General features: G+C 37.6%; 1 protein-coding gene across 1 annotated transcript in view; it reads right to left on the minus strand.

Annotated features, from left to right (window-relative positions):
• CHN2 (chimerin 2) overlaps positions 1-12,401 on the minus strand; it is a 161,578-nt gene that overhangs the window by 87,869 nt on the left and 61,308 nt on the right. Inside the window, exon 2 of the mRNA XM_061996752.1 lies at positions 6,702-6,740. Within this exon, the coding sequence (XP_061852736.1) occupies positions 6,702-6,740 (39 nt within the window). The remainder of the gene's footprint in view (positions 1-6,701; positions 6,741-12,401) is intronic.

Here is a 12,401-nt window from a genome sequence, read left to right on the forward strand (position 1 = left end):
AAAGCCTATCTAGAAAGAGTTATTAGGTGTATTTCAGGATAAAATCTCACTTTTGCACATACCATGCTGTAACAACTCAACAATAGATTGCTTACCAGTAATACCAGTGGGTTTTTTTGATAGGCTAAGAAAAAGTTCAGCATGTTTGAAAGGGTTCACCACAGTCTCATAACACACTTAGAGATTTGCTGGCAATTACTGACAAGCAAGCAAACATTCCTCTCAGTGCAATTATGCCCTATTCAAATGGTCCTGGATCAATTTTGTGAATCATTTGAGGGTTGGAAGAGAGAGACTTGAGGCTAGGGGTAGTTGCTGATGCCTGGCTCCCAGACTCTTCACTGCATGTATTTAATGAGATCCTCTCCTTCCTTTCCACTTCAGAGTTGTGAGAAGAAGCTGACATGCAATGACAGTAATCAATTCCAGTGCAGACAGACTGTCTCTCCATAACTCCAGTGAAAATCCCAGAGGTCTGGATTGCTTCCCTTGAGAAAGGTCTTCTGTATGCTGCCCTTCTTGTATTTGGAAAAATCATGTTGTGGCTATGAATTTTTTTAAAAGATCAACTGTCTAGAACAAGGCTCTTCATAAGGCTTGTAATGATCAGAATTATGCTTTGAATGATGGTAGATTATGGACGAATATAAATGCCTGTAGGTTTAATAAATACTGAAGCCCTGATGCAGAAAGTGGATTGAAATGATAGACGTTACTCTTCAGCATCTTCTCCCACTTTCTGCACTTTCTCCTTAAATGGGGCTAGGAGAAATGAAATCTGAGAAGTGGGAAGTCTTGCCCCCAGGTTTGTTGCTCAGGGGTTGCAAAAGCCTTGGGGGCTTCAGTTATTTGTTAATATCAAAGTGGAAAACCATCTGAAATCTCTTCCCAAACTAACCTTCATTCCTGGTTCCTTGGAGTGGAACAGAAAGAGAGTTTATGATTTCTTTCTTTCATTTTTAATGCAGATGGACGTGATCCGGCTCTGGATTTATAATAAGGCTTTGGATTTAACTTGCATCATTCAGCACTCGCAGATCTCCTGTTACCTTTGCACGAGATTCATAATAACTCGTAGTCTTTCTTACCTCTTGCAACTGCATGACTTAGGTTTAAATCCTTCCTTTTACTCTTTTGTGATCAAATGACTTGTGTATCCAAAAGTAAAGCATGGAAATTTTGCTTCAGAAAGCATGTATTTTTAAAAAAACCTTATTATTCTGGAGCCCAATATCATGATTTTAGAGTTCATTTCTGAATGTCTGAAACCAACACAACCACTGACTCAGAAAGTTATGGATATGTAATACTAAATATATTCAAGAGGAAAATAGTGATTTTTTTTCTTCCCCCTTACATTTCCAGTAGGAGAAGGAACGGTCAGGATTCAAAATATTGCAAGAATGCTTCACATTTAAAGTAAAGTGTCTATTTGCCCAATTTATTAACTTAGATTTTAACTGAAAAATCATACTTCATAAAAATCCTATTTTTTTGCTAATCAAACCTGTTAAATATTAACCGATGTAGTAAATGAAAGTAGTGAGTTGTTTTTATGGTAACCCTGATAGCCTGTCTTGTGATGTGATGCATTTATAAGAAATGGGAAAAGCGAAGAGCTCTGTGAAATGACCAAAAGGATCTCTGAGGCTGATAGCACTGGAGAGGCAAGGATGGGGAGAAGAGTCGGCATTTTACAAAACAAAGGAAGGAATGACTAAAAGGAGAGGGCAGATATCTAAAAGACTTGAAAGCAAACATGAAAAAAAGGAGGCTGCTAGGCTGCAGTGGGATGAATCAGTGGAGGGATTTGTGATAACACAAGGAAGACGAATCATCTTGGCAAAATAAAGGTTGCTGTCATTCTCAGAGAAACACGGGTAATTAATCTGCACAATAATCTGAACTGAGATATCTGATTTAGAAATAGATGAAAATGTAATAATTACATTATTATTAACAATAGCAATAATAATACAACAACACTGCCTTAAATGTGCAGGACTAGAAAATGACTCCAAGTAACAAGCATGATTGAGATCATGAATGGTGGTAATCACAGAAAACATCATGAATGGGAAATTATTTCCTGGGAAAGATAAAGAATTCAGATTTGGCTGTATTAGCATTAAATTGAAAGACATTAAACTGACAGCAGGACAACTCAGTGGAACTACTGGAGAGAGATGCAGAATCATTAGATAGCGGGAGAGAAGACAGATTGAGAACAGAAAGAAAAGGTTGAGAACCATGACTAGCATTGTGGTAAGGAACGTCAAGTAGTTCAATGCGAGACAAGCAACAGAGGAGAGAGAGATGGGCACACAGCTGCCAAGGATACCCAGAAAAGACACACAGCAAGCCAAAGGTGCAGGAGGTAAAACAACTGTGAAACCTTTAGGCAAAAAACTAGGAAAAGGCAGTATTTCACAGGCTAAGTGTACAGAGCAAGTGTAACCCTACCAAAAGCTGTGCTCTTCTCTAGAAATGTTCTCTCCTGTTTCTGCTTCAAATGATCGCTGTATGAAAGTCTGCTAATGGGCTATGAATACAAGTCCAATATTATGGCTAAGGTGACTTGTGAAAAATGTGCCCTGCAGCTAAGTTCCAATGAGCATAGACACCTCATTAACTGACCTCATTTTCAGAAATGTTGAACATCTTGCAGCTCTGACCGATTTCAGTACATACTTTTTCCAATGTGCTGGGTCCTCACACTCTGTCTGACATTGCTGAGACCCCAGTAGAGTCTAGGGGATCGTAAGAAGCTCAGAAAGCACATTTACTTGCTCAAATGATAAACAAGCCCTGCCTTTCTGCCTCATTTCCTCCCCTCTACCTCTGAAAATCCTAAACTAGAATAAGATGTGGTTAACTGAAGTAACAGAAAACCACACTTCATATAAAGTGGTAAACCATGGTCGACACCTGACCCAGTCTGTTCCAGCATTTAGAAGTGACAGGCAGGTTAGAGACAAACCCACTGTGATTATAAAAAAGATGACACTTGAACATAATGATGTATTGTTTTAGTCCTGAGAAAATTAACCTTACGAAAAGTGAACTGTATGTAGAAAGAAAATTTTTATTACTACTTAGAGAACAGAAGCAGCCTGGGAGTAGCTTTTTGTTCAGTGTCATACAAATGAAATGCACAGAAACAATACGCACTAAATACTAGACCAAAATACAACAGTAAAAAAATGCAGTAGCTTTTAATTAGCCCTTTGACATCTCTATCAGTTTCATAATTCAGATAGTTTTCCAGCATCCAGAGTATCATGATCACCTTGGAATGTACCAGGTCAACAAAACTTCATTATTGAATTTCTAGGGGAAGATTTCTTTGAGATAACTAGTAAAATAAATAGTTGGAATCTCTCTCTTTTGTTCCTGCTAGAGGACGAGTCTTGTCTCATGGGATGAATAAGGGAAATTGTACAATACATTTTAGAAAGAACTGTCTAATTCCAATACCTAATCTGTCTAAGAAATAAAGACATGAAATGCAAAAATCAACACTTAATACTTTTCTGCCAGGGAAGAATGACTATCACCAATTTCTTCACACTTTTTTTTCATTCTATGAGGTGTCTGAAATGCAAGCTTTCTCCTTTAACTCACCTACAACTACTGTTAAGTGATGTTCCAGTGGAGAGGAAAAATTCTTATCATCACTTTTATAAAGCAGCAAACAAACATACCACTTTCTCTCTGAGAATAGTTCAGAGTTCTGTCATTTTACCTCCTTGACCTCATCTCAGTCAGGTATTTATCAATGTGCCGAGCTTAAACACTACGAGCTATCCTATTTCTGTGGGTCTAAACACATGCCTAACTGAGAACTTAAGTGTCTGGCTGAAATAAAGCTTTAATTTCTACCAAAGTGCAGAACACAAAGAACTTTGTGAGGAGTTGAAACGTGGCATCAGCTGATGCTCAGCATCTTGCCATATTGCTTTTCACCAGTGTACTGATCTTAAATAATGCAAACAAACACTGAAGTGGTGTTGACATTAGACTTGCTTAGTACATGCCAGTCTCAATAGTGGTTAAAAGGAGCATATACATGTTGTAGCTGAAAGTGAAAAATGACTAAACTGTCTCAGCAGTCAAACAAATTGCCTACTTGTCACATGAGGCAGGTAAGATCACTTGTTCTGCTCTAAGAGGGTAGTGCAGCACTGGAGCAGGTTAGCCACAAAGGTGGCAGAGGCATCATCCCAGAAGGACTCTGCCAGATAAAGCCATGGCTGCTCTGCTCTACTCTAGACCTGACAATAGTGCATTGAGTGGGTAGATCAGCTCACCCCAACTCACTCTGCCAACCCACATGTCTGTGATTCTTACGTTCCTTTCCTATCTCATTGACTATAAAAAGGAAATATGTCATTTTGTATACTATTTCTAACATACAGCAGACTACAAAAATAAGCTGTTGGACACTTATTTGTTCATCTCTTACACGGGTATAAATGCAATCAAATTCACTGCCTCGAGACTGCCAGCTGCTAGTAACTTTCCAGACTTTGGGAAAAAGTCCCTGAGTGGTAATGCAAAGTTATTTTTGTTGCTTCTTTTATTCTGTGTCCTAGGTCTATCAGAAAAATTCTGGAAGACATTGTAATTTGTAATTTAAGAACTCTTCATAAGCAAGTGAGGATCATCTGCACTGGATGTGTCTATCTTTTTCAAATACAGCTCAAGCAAACTTGTACATTATGACAAAGAGTAAGGCTTGGATTCTGAAAGCTGTTCCACTTTAATCAGCAGTTGCAATACCTTACCTGCATAAAAACGAAAATCTGCCTTTGTTAAGAAGTTATAAGGACTGAAGCCTTGACCACTATGTCAATAAAAGGCAATATAGTGCACCTAAATGTATCTAGGTCTTATAAAAGAAATCAAAACTGTATAAAAACAATCTTAACAGTATATTAGCAAACTTTAAAAGATACTAGCTAAAATACACTTAAAATAATCACTAAATAGGCAGTAAACATAAACTGCTAGGAGTGGAATACATACACTAAGTTAAAACTGGGATGAGACAACACAGTAGACCAATGCCTCATAGATAATGCCTCATAGATAATGCTATGGTTGGACATAAACTCCACAATTAGTTTACCAGGTTTGGATTTTTCTGGAAGAATAAGGAAGCATACATTACCTAACACCACAATGAAAAATGTACGTCTGTGGCTAAGCAGTCTCAGCAGTAAATCCCTGTAACCTTAAATTATTTTCTGCGTTTTGGAGCTGTGTAGCTTTTTCCAAAGTCATTCATGCATACGCTTCAGATGCTGAGGCCATGACTTTGTCATTACCACAATATTGGCATCCTACATATATCTGAATAGGAAATTATATATTCATATTCTGTTAGATCATTCTGGGTTTGTTTTATATTTAATTAAAAAAAGAGTAAAGTTTAAAAAAAAAGTAAGTAAAGCCATGTGCTTGCTTGCTTTTTAACGAAAACTGCCTGCAAAAAAAACCCCAAAAACCATCTGTCATTTCAAATCCTGATCTCATCAGAGTTAACGGGAGCTTTTCAATGGATTTTGAGTGAGCCAGGATCCCCTAAAGAAGAAAGATCCACTCAAGTGTCCGCTTCTTTCCAAGTACAGCAAAGTACATTGAAATGATCCAACTCAAAATACACTCTTGCTGACTTGTAAGGAGGTATTTCTTATACATTCAAAATACTTCAACAACAACAACAACAAAGTCTCTAGAAAACAGTGTTCTGAGAAACAATTTTTGTAATTAAATGGCATACTCAAATTTTGATTGAAAAAATTCCAGTCCATTCTGAGGCAGAATGACATTCTCAGGCAACACAGAGGTGTGTCTTTGAAGTCAGTAAGGTAGTTTCATGTACACACAAGTGAAGTTTATTCCAGTCTTTAAAATTATACATGCACATGCATGTAACTACTGTGATCCTTGCCTTTTTGTAGTTTCATTTTAGTAATGGCGCTGTACTGAATTTGAAGTTGCCACAATAGAAGAGACAATTTTTGCTCAGGACAGTTCTGTACCTGAAAACAGCAAACCCTCCCACCCTCCACAAGCAAAAGTTCCAGTAAGGGTCTAAAATAAAAAGATCAAGTTTAAAGGCTATATTTAATAAGGGTTTTAAAAGCCACTATTTTGTCTTAGATCTGTGCTACTTTATTAGAAAATACATTTGGAACATAGTAGAAAGAGCATAAAAGAGGTACTTCTGCACTGCACTCTATGTAAATGATTTTTCTAAAGGCAGACAGGAAGGTTCAAAGAACTGATAATGGTGTCTCCAACTTTTAAACCAACACTTCAAAAATCATCTTCTACTGCTAAGAATAAAAAATGTTATTATCTTAAAGTTATTTGGTGACCCATATAAAAGGACAAGTGTGCTCAAGCCTGACCTTCGGTAAAGATGTGAAGCATTAACCTCTACTTCTGGAATTCTTCCTGAAAATCTCAGCTGAGAAACCACAAAACCTGGGATTTGCACACTTGTAAGGCAACCCAGAGAGTCTGACATGCATACCTCTGCTGAACTTGCTCCACAGAGACCCTGAAAAGTCCCATACAGTAACTTCTACAAGCACTTACATCTTTTTTTAAATTTTTTTAAATGCAAAGAAGGGGAAAAGACCTAACAGTGACACCTTGATAACGTACTAAGAAGTTTCTTGTATACTCACAGTATGATTTCCATATTGGAGGCTGGTACTCTTCAGCATCTAAAACAGAAGTAAAAAGGGAGAAAGAAATTAGTCAATGGTCACTGAGTCAAACTGTCAACATGCATTTTTCTGCTGAGAGACCTCGGTTTGTCAGCAAGATTCTCATTTCTTTCCCAAGAGAGATGGTAGCTTATTTACAGCACAGTTTCCTATGTGAGAGAAGAACATAAATTTCAACTACTTGAGGATGCGATGTGCTTTTCACAGCTTATTCAAATGTAACAGGAATTAATTTCTTAGCAATTTGCTTATAGTACCCTGTATTTAAAAAAAATACCTAGACTGGTAACTACATTATTTCTTTACTTTATTTGGCATGATAAATTAACAAATCACTACTGGTTTTCAATCAGGCTTCTAATCTCACTATCAAGACTTTAGGATGAGCATCAATGAATAACACAAGCTTTAGTTAAAAAGGTATACAGCTCACGCTGGACTCTAATACACAGACCCAATAGTTCAAAGGAGATTCAGTTACAGTTCTTAAGTCCACTAGAACATTAACTAGTATACTGTCCAGACACTATACCAGGAAAAATAATTTTAAAAAGGTCAGGAAAAGGAAAGACTGCAAAATGTGCAATTGGAATCAATTATTGCCCTTATTGACTCAAGGGGCACAAAAAGAGTTTGTATCTTCTGTTAGTGTAATAACTATACAACGAGACCGGGTAAACTTTTGGCAGAGAGGGCAGAGCTTCTGTGTTTGAAAGTGTAAGTGTGCAGAGCCTGAGCTACACATCCCCACAGCCCCACGAGCAAAAGGCTCCCCAAGCTAAGGAGCAGACAGGTCCAACTGGAAGGCACCAGGAGCGTATGGCCCCACTCCACAGGCAGTTTTCTGTCTCTCTGCAACAAAGGCTGTTGCTTCAACCTACAGAAATCTCAGCAGAGGCCAAGCTTGTGCAGGAGTTAAGTAAGCTACCATCACCAACCACAAAGGGTGAGGTGCCTGGTACCAGTTTGGCTATAAAGTGCCATGTTGCTAAACACTTTGAAAAGTCATTTACAGGAGTATGTCATTAACCTCCTAATACTCTGTAAGTTAATTAAGGTGTTTGGTATTTACTAAACTTTGACTTAAGTTATGCTAATGTAATTCAATTATAGTTGCATAGCTCGTGCTCCTTGTCTATTTATATACACACAATCACTTTAAATATATCCCTGCAAAAGTCTGTTTACTAGGAATGCTAGACATTAACTACCATCTGCCATTTTTAACGCTATTGTTTTTAAAAAGGATAAATCTATTAATGTTCACAGTTACTGCCTGGAATAATATCCTGTGACAATCTGCAGATACATTGATCAGGAAACCCATTCCATTCCAATTGTATCCACTTCACAACTTTAGCAAATTTCAAACTCCCAGATTGACAGAGTTACACAGTGCTGTGGCAATCCAAGAGTAATTACCTTGCAAGTTCATTATACAGAAGGATTATTTGAAATTATATGAAGCTATTCATGAGATCAGTGAAATTTATTCATGCAAGAGCTGACTAATTTTTTCTCTGTTCACATTATAATGGTAATATTATTTTTCCCTATGCATCTGTTGCTCCACATACAGTTTACCCTAACATCATAATACTGTGTGTTAAATTCCTCAGTCATATTTCTGAACTACTGCAAGAGAATTTCTGAATTTGCTTGTTTACTTCATATATATTTCCAATATATTCAGATAACTGAAACATTAAGATAGTGCAAATATCTGATTACCTACACTTGTAACTTCAGAAAAAGAAGTAACAGCGGGAGAAACAATGGAAAACCAATGAGCATCATTTGTTGCTTTAGTCTTACAAATTAGAAAGTGCACAGTAAATTGAACAATGAAAACTGATCTACAACTGGCCATAAAATCATTCATTAGCTCAAGACAGACCGATGGTGTGGAAACACTGCAGCCTAGGTAGCAACAATCATCCAGGAGATAGTCATAAAACAAAATTCACAATGATTACATTAGACTTGTTACAGTTATGAATCTGTCAGCCCAGGAAAGAGTAGACAGAACCATTCCTCAATAGATAAAATATCTCTTAAGGGAAGCACATTTAGATGAAAAGCATGGGCTACTAGCTCCACATTTACCCTTACAAGGCACTGCAACACTCTCTGTGATCTCTTCAGCTGATAAAACATCCCTAAAGCACAGGGAACAAAATTCCATAGAGGTGATAGTATTAATACTGTTTATTGTCAAGCCATCATGCATGACATTTGATGGCATCACTTGTAAGGAAATAAAGAACAGTGTTTAAATACAACTTGAAGACAGTGGTCATGCTTAAGGATCAAGGTGTTTAATGGAGGCCAGATATAGGCCTCTTGCTCTCTTTGTGGAAGAAGACCACTAGGCCCCTGTCTAAACATGGGTCAGCTATGGCTGAAGATGCCATTCTACAGTCTGTTGTGCAGAAACTGGCCTCAGGACAGTAACTACCGCATCTGGTTCACCAGAGAAATACATTTTAAGATACAGTCTTAGGACACCTATCCTGGATGATTCTATATTAGAGTTAACTTTGGTCCTTTTAAAGTCAGGGGTTGAACGTGACAAATCCTACCTGAGAAGACTGGATTACTACTATTTGCCTTTTTTTGACGTTTCCGGTTTCTGGTTTGGTGTTGTTTTTGGTTTTTTTTTCATTACGTCTCTTTTATTATAAGGTAGCTCTACTCATTAAATCGTACCCCACTCTTTATCACTAGACTTGATAAAGGTGGTTCCCAGACATTGGTAATAGTTTGGGTAGTCAGCTCAGTTACTGTATGATACAGCTTCTGCCTTCAATTCTACTCAGGGGAATGGTCTCTGCACGGACCACAGACTTCAGTATGGATCTTCTTAGCAAAAACCAATCAAACACCAATCAAATGATCAGACTTGGCACAAATGACAAGTGCCAAGGTTTGATCTCTCATTAAATGACATCTTTTATACAAACTGATCATAATGCCTATCAAAACTGTGACTGGCAGCAGGGCAAAAAGGGTTCACTGCAGTACTCTTAGGTGATAAGAGACAGGGTCTCTCCTATTGCTATTTTTGAAGGGTTCACACTTTTGACAGTGACTTCTTGTCTAAATTCAGAAACTGAGGCAGCTAAAGTTGAAAATAGTTGTCATGAGAAGAACCCGAGTGCACAAGATGAGTATAGATTCTGAAAAACTCATCAAAATGTTTCAAGGCCAGCTATGATACACCTTTCCAAATCTAGACAGACTCACTATACAAGAATTACAGAATGTCCAGTTTAGGTCTCTTTCATTATTTTAAGTCTTTCTGTATCAGAAATTACCTTAGCAAATCCAGAAAACCTAAGGAACATTAACTGGAAAGAACTGGCCAAAAGTATTAGAGACTTCCACAAATAATATTACAGGCAATACTGTTAACTAAAAGCTTTGAAACATACCAGTTGAGAAGCTTAATACTTATTAGACTTGAAAAAGTAACTAGAAGTTAGTTGCATGCTAAACAGGCAAAAGAAAGGATGAAGGCTGACTTTTGGGAAATATTACAGCTACCAGAAGGTTTCTCACTGCATGCATAAATGGCGTGAAAAGATGGTGGAGAAAATTGTCAAAGCAAAAATAGTATTACAGAATTGGAAAGTGGGAGTAAGGAAATGCAGGTTAGTTCTTCACTTTATTTGCTTTACTCTTCACAGAGTAGAGAAGATGAAAAGCACCTTAGGAATTAATTATTTTTATAAAGCTGCTGTTGCACTGCAAAGCTAAGTGTAGAAAGACCATGGTAGAGTACTGAAAAAGCTGGTAAAGCTTTATGCAGCCAGACAAAAAGTAAAGCTACATTTTTTTATTTTTAAAGAAACATGAAGAAAGATGACTATTTCTGTAAATAATAGGTGGTAAATAGTTAATACATAACTTATTTTTCAGCAATTCCTGACAAATGAGCTTACATCAATTATATAGCAAGTAAAGTTATCCGTGGACTTCAAACCCTGCTCTTCACAGAGCCTGGCTCTGCAACAAACATGACATCTTTCTCAATGTAGTTGTGAAAATCACTGGAATGACTGAATTTCTTTTTACTACTTACTAGTACTTTGTGACAATGATGATGTAATGCCAATGCTTGTGGTTTTCTGTTACCAGCACTGGGACCGATCTAGCTAAAGCAGGTCTAATGAGATACTGGCTCAGCTGAAACTTTGATTTTTCTGACTAACAAGACTAGTAATGCACTGGAAAGAGGAAACTGTTTTATAGGAAAGAACATAAATTGTATGACATGAATCAAATATTTCTGACTTATAAGCGGCATTTCTAGTTATACAGGGAACAGTAATAAATATCCACACTGTAGCTATACACAATGCTCAGTTTTAGATACGCTGAAAAGAATTAATGATTCTTATGCCAGTAAAGAGTTATGCAAACTAGTAGTGGGACAGCTACCAAAGGGGGACCATCATTTTTGCTAATCTCTTCACAGTCACCGTGAAAGAGAAGACTTTTTTTTTTTTGGCCTATATCCTTACTAAAGGATAGTAAAAAATATTCTTCAGATCACCTTGAAAGAACTGCCTCAGCCTGGATTATCTGCCACCATTGTCTGAAGTTCAGACTTCCTTTCCAGTAACAAATAATTTTAAAACTATGACGCATGTGTGCAAGAAAAGACACTTGTGTGTGAGGAAGAGCCAACTGGGAAGCCACTGGCTTAGTGGCAGCGTGCAGATAAATGATTCACCGGACAAACAAGTCTAGTAGCTAGTTTTTTCTCTTCTAGTGTTATATTCAGGATGAAGACAAATAATTATTAGTATTTTAATGTCTTTTAAATATTTACTTCAAAGAGATTTTTCACAGTTTTACCATATACACTTTAATATCTATAGCTTTGTTTCTAAAACATTGAGTTAGCATATATTATTAAATACTTTTTCTTACTTTTAGATATGTAAATACATTTAGAACAATAACATCTAACTGTTGAGTAAAAGGCTATGTGAAATATGATCAGTGTACTCTTTAGGCACATATATTCTTCTTATCTTTTTTCTTCATGCAGCCAGAACTATATAATACAATTGACTACAATGGAGATGGACATCATAGAGCGGATGAGGTTAGAAGGTACCTCTGGAAGTCGTCTGGTTCAACTCCCCTGCTGAAACAGGACCACCTACAGCCAGGTGCCCAGGATGATGTTCAGATTGCTTTGTGTAGAGACATCACAACCTCTTCAAGCAACCTGTGCCAGTGCTTGACCACCCTCACAGTGAAAAAGTATTTCCTAATGATCAAACAGAGCTTCGTGTTTCATTTTTGTGCTCACTGCCATTGGTCACATCACTGGGCAACATTAAAAAGAGCCCGGCTTCATCTGCTTTGCACCTTCCCTTCAGATACTTATACACTTTGCTAAGATCATCCTGAGCCTTCCCTTCTCCAGCCTGAACAGTTCCAGCTCTCTCATCCTTTCCTCATAGGAGAGATGCTCCAATCCCAGCATCACCCTGTGGGCCCTTTGTAGGACTCTCTCCAGCATGTCCATGTGTCTCCTGTACTGGGGAGCCCAGAACTGAACACACATCACTCCAGGTGTGGTCTCACTGAGTCCTGAGTGGAGAAGGATAGCTTCCCTCCTCTTGCTGGCAATACTCCTCC

The sequence above is a fragment of the Colius striatus genome, chromosome 5, assembly GCF_028858725.1.
Source record: "Colius striatus isolate bColStr4 chromosome 5, bColStr4.1.hap1, whole genome shotgun sequence".
Lineage (NCBI taxonomy): Eukaryota > Metazoa > Chordata > Aves > Coliiformes > Coliidae > Colius > Colius striatus.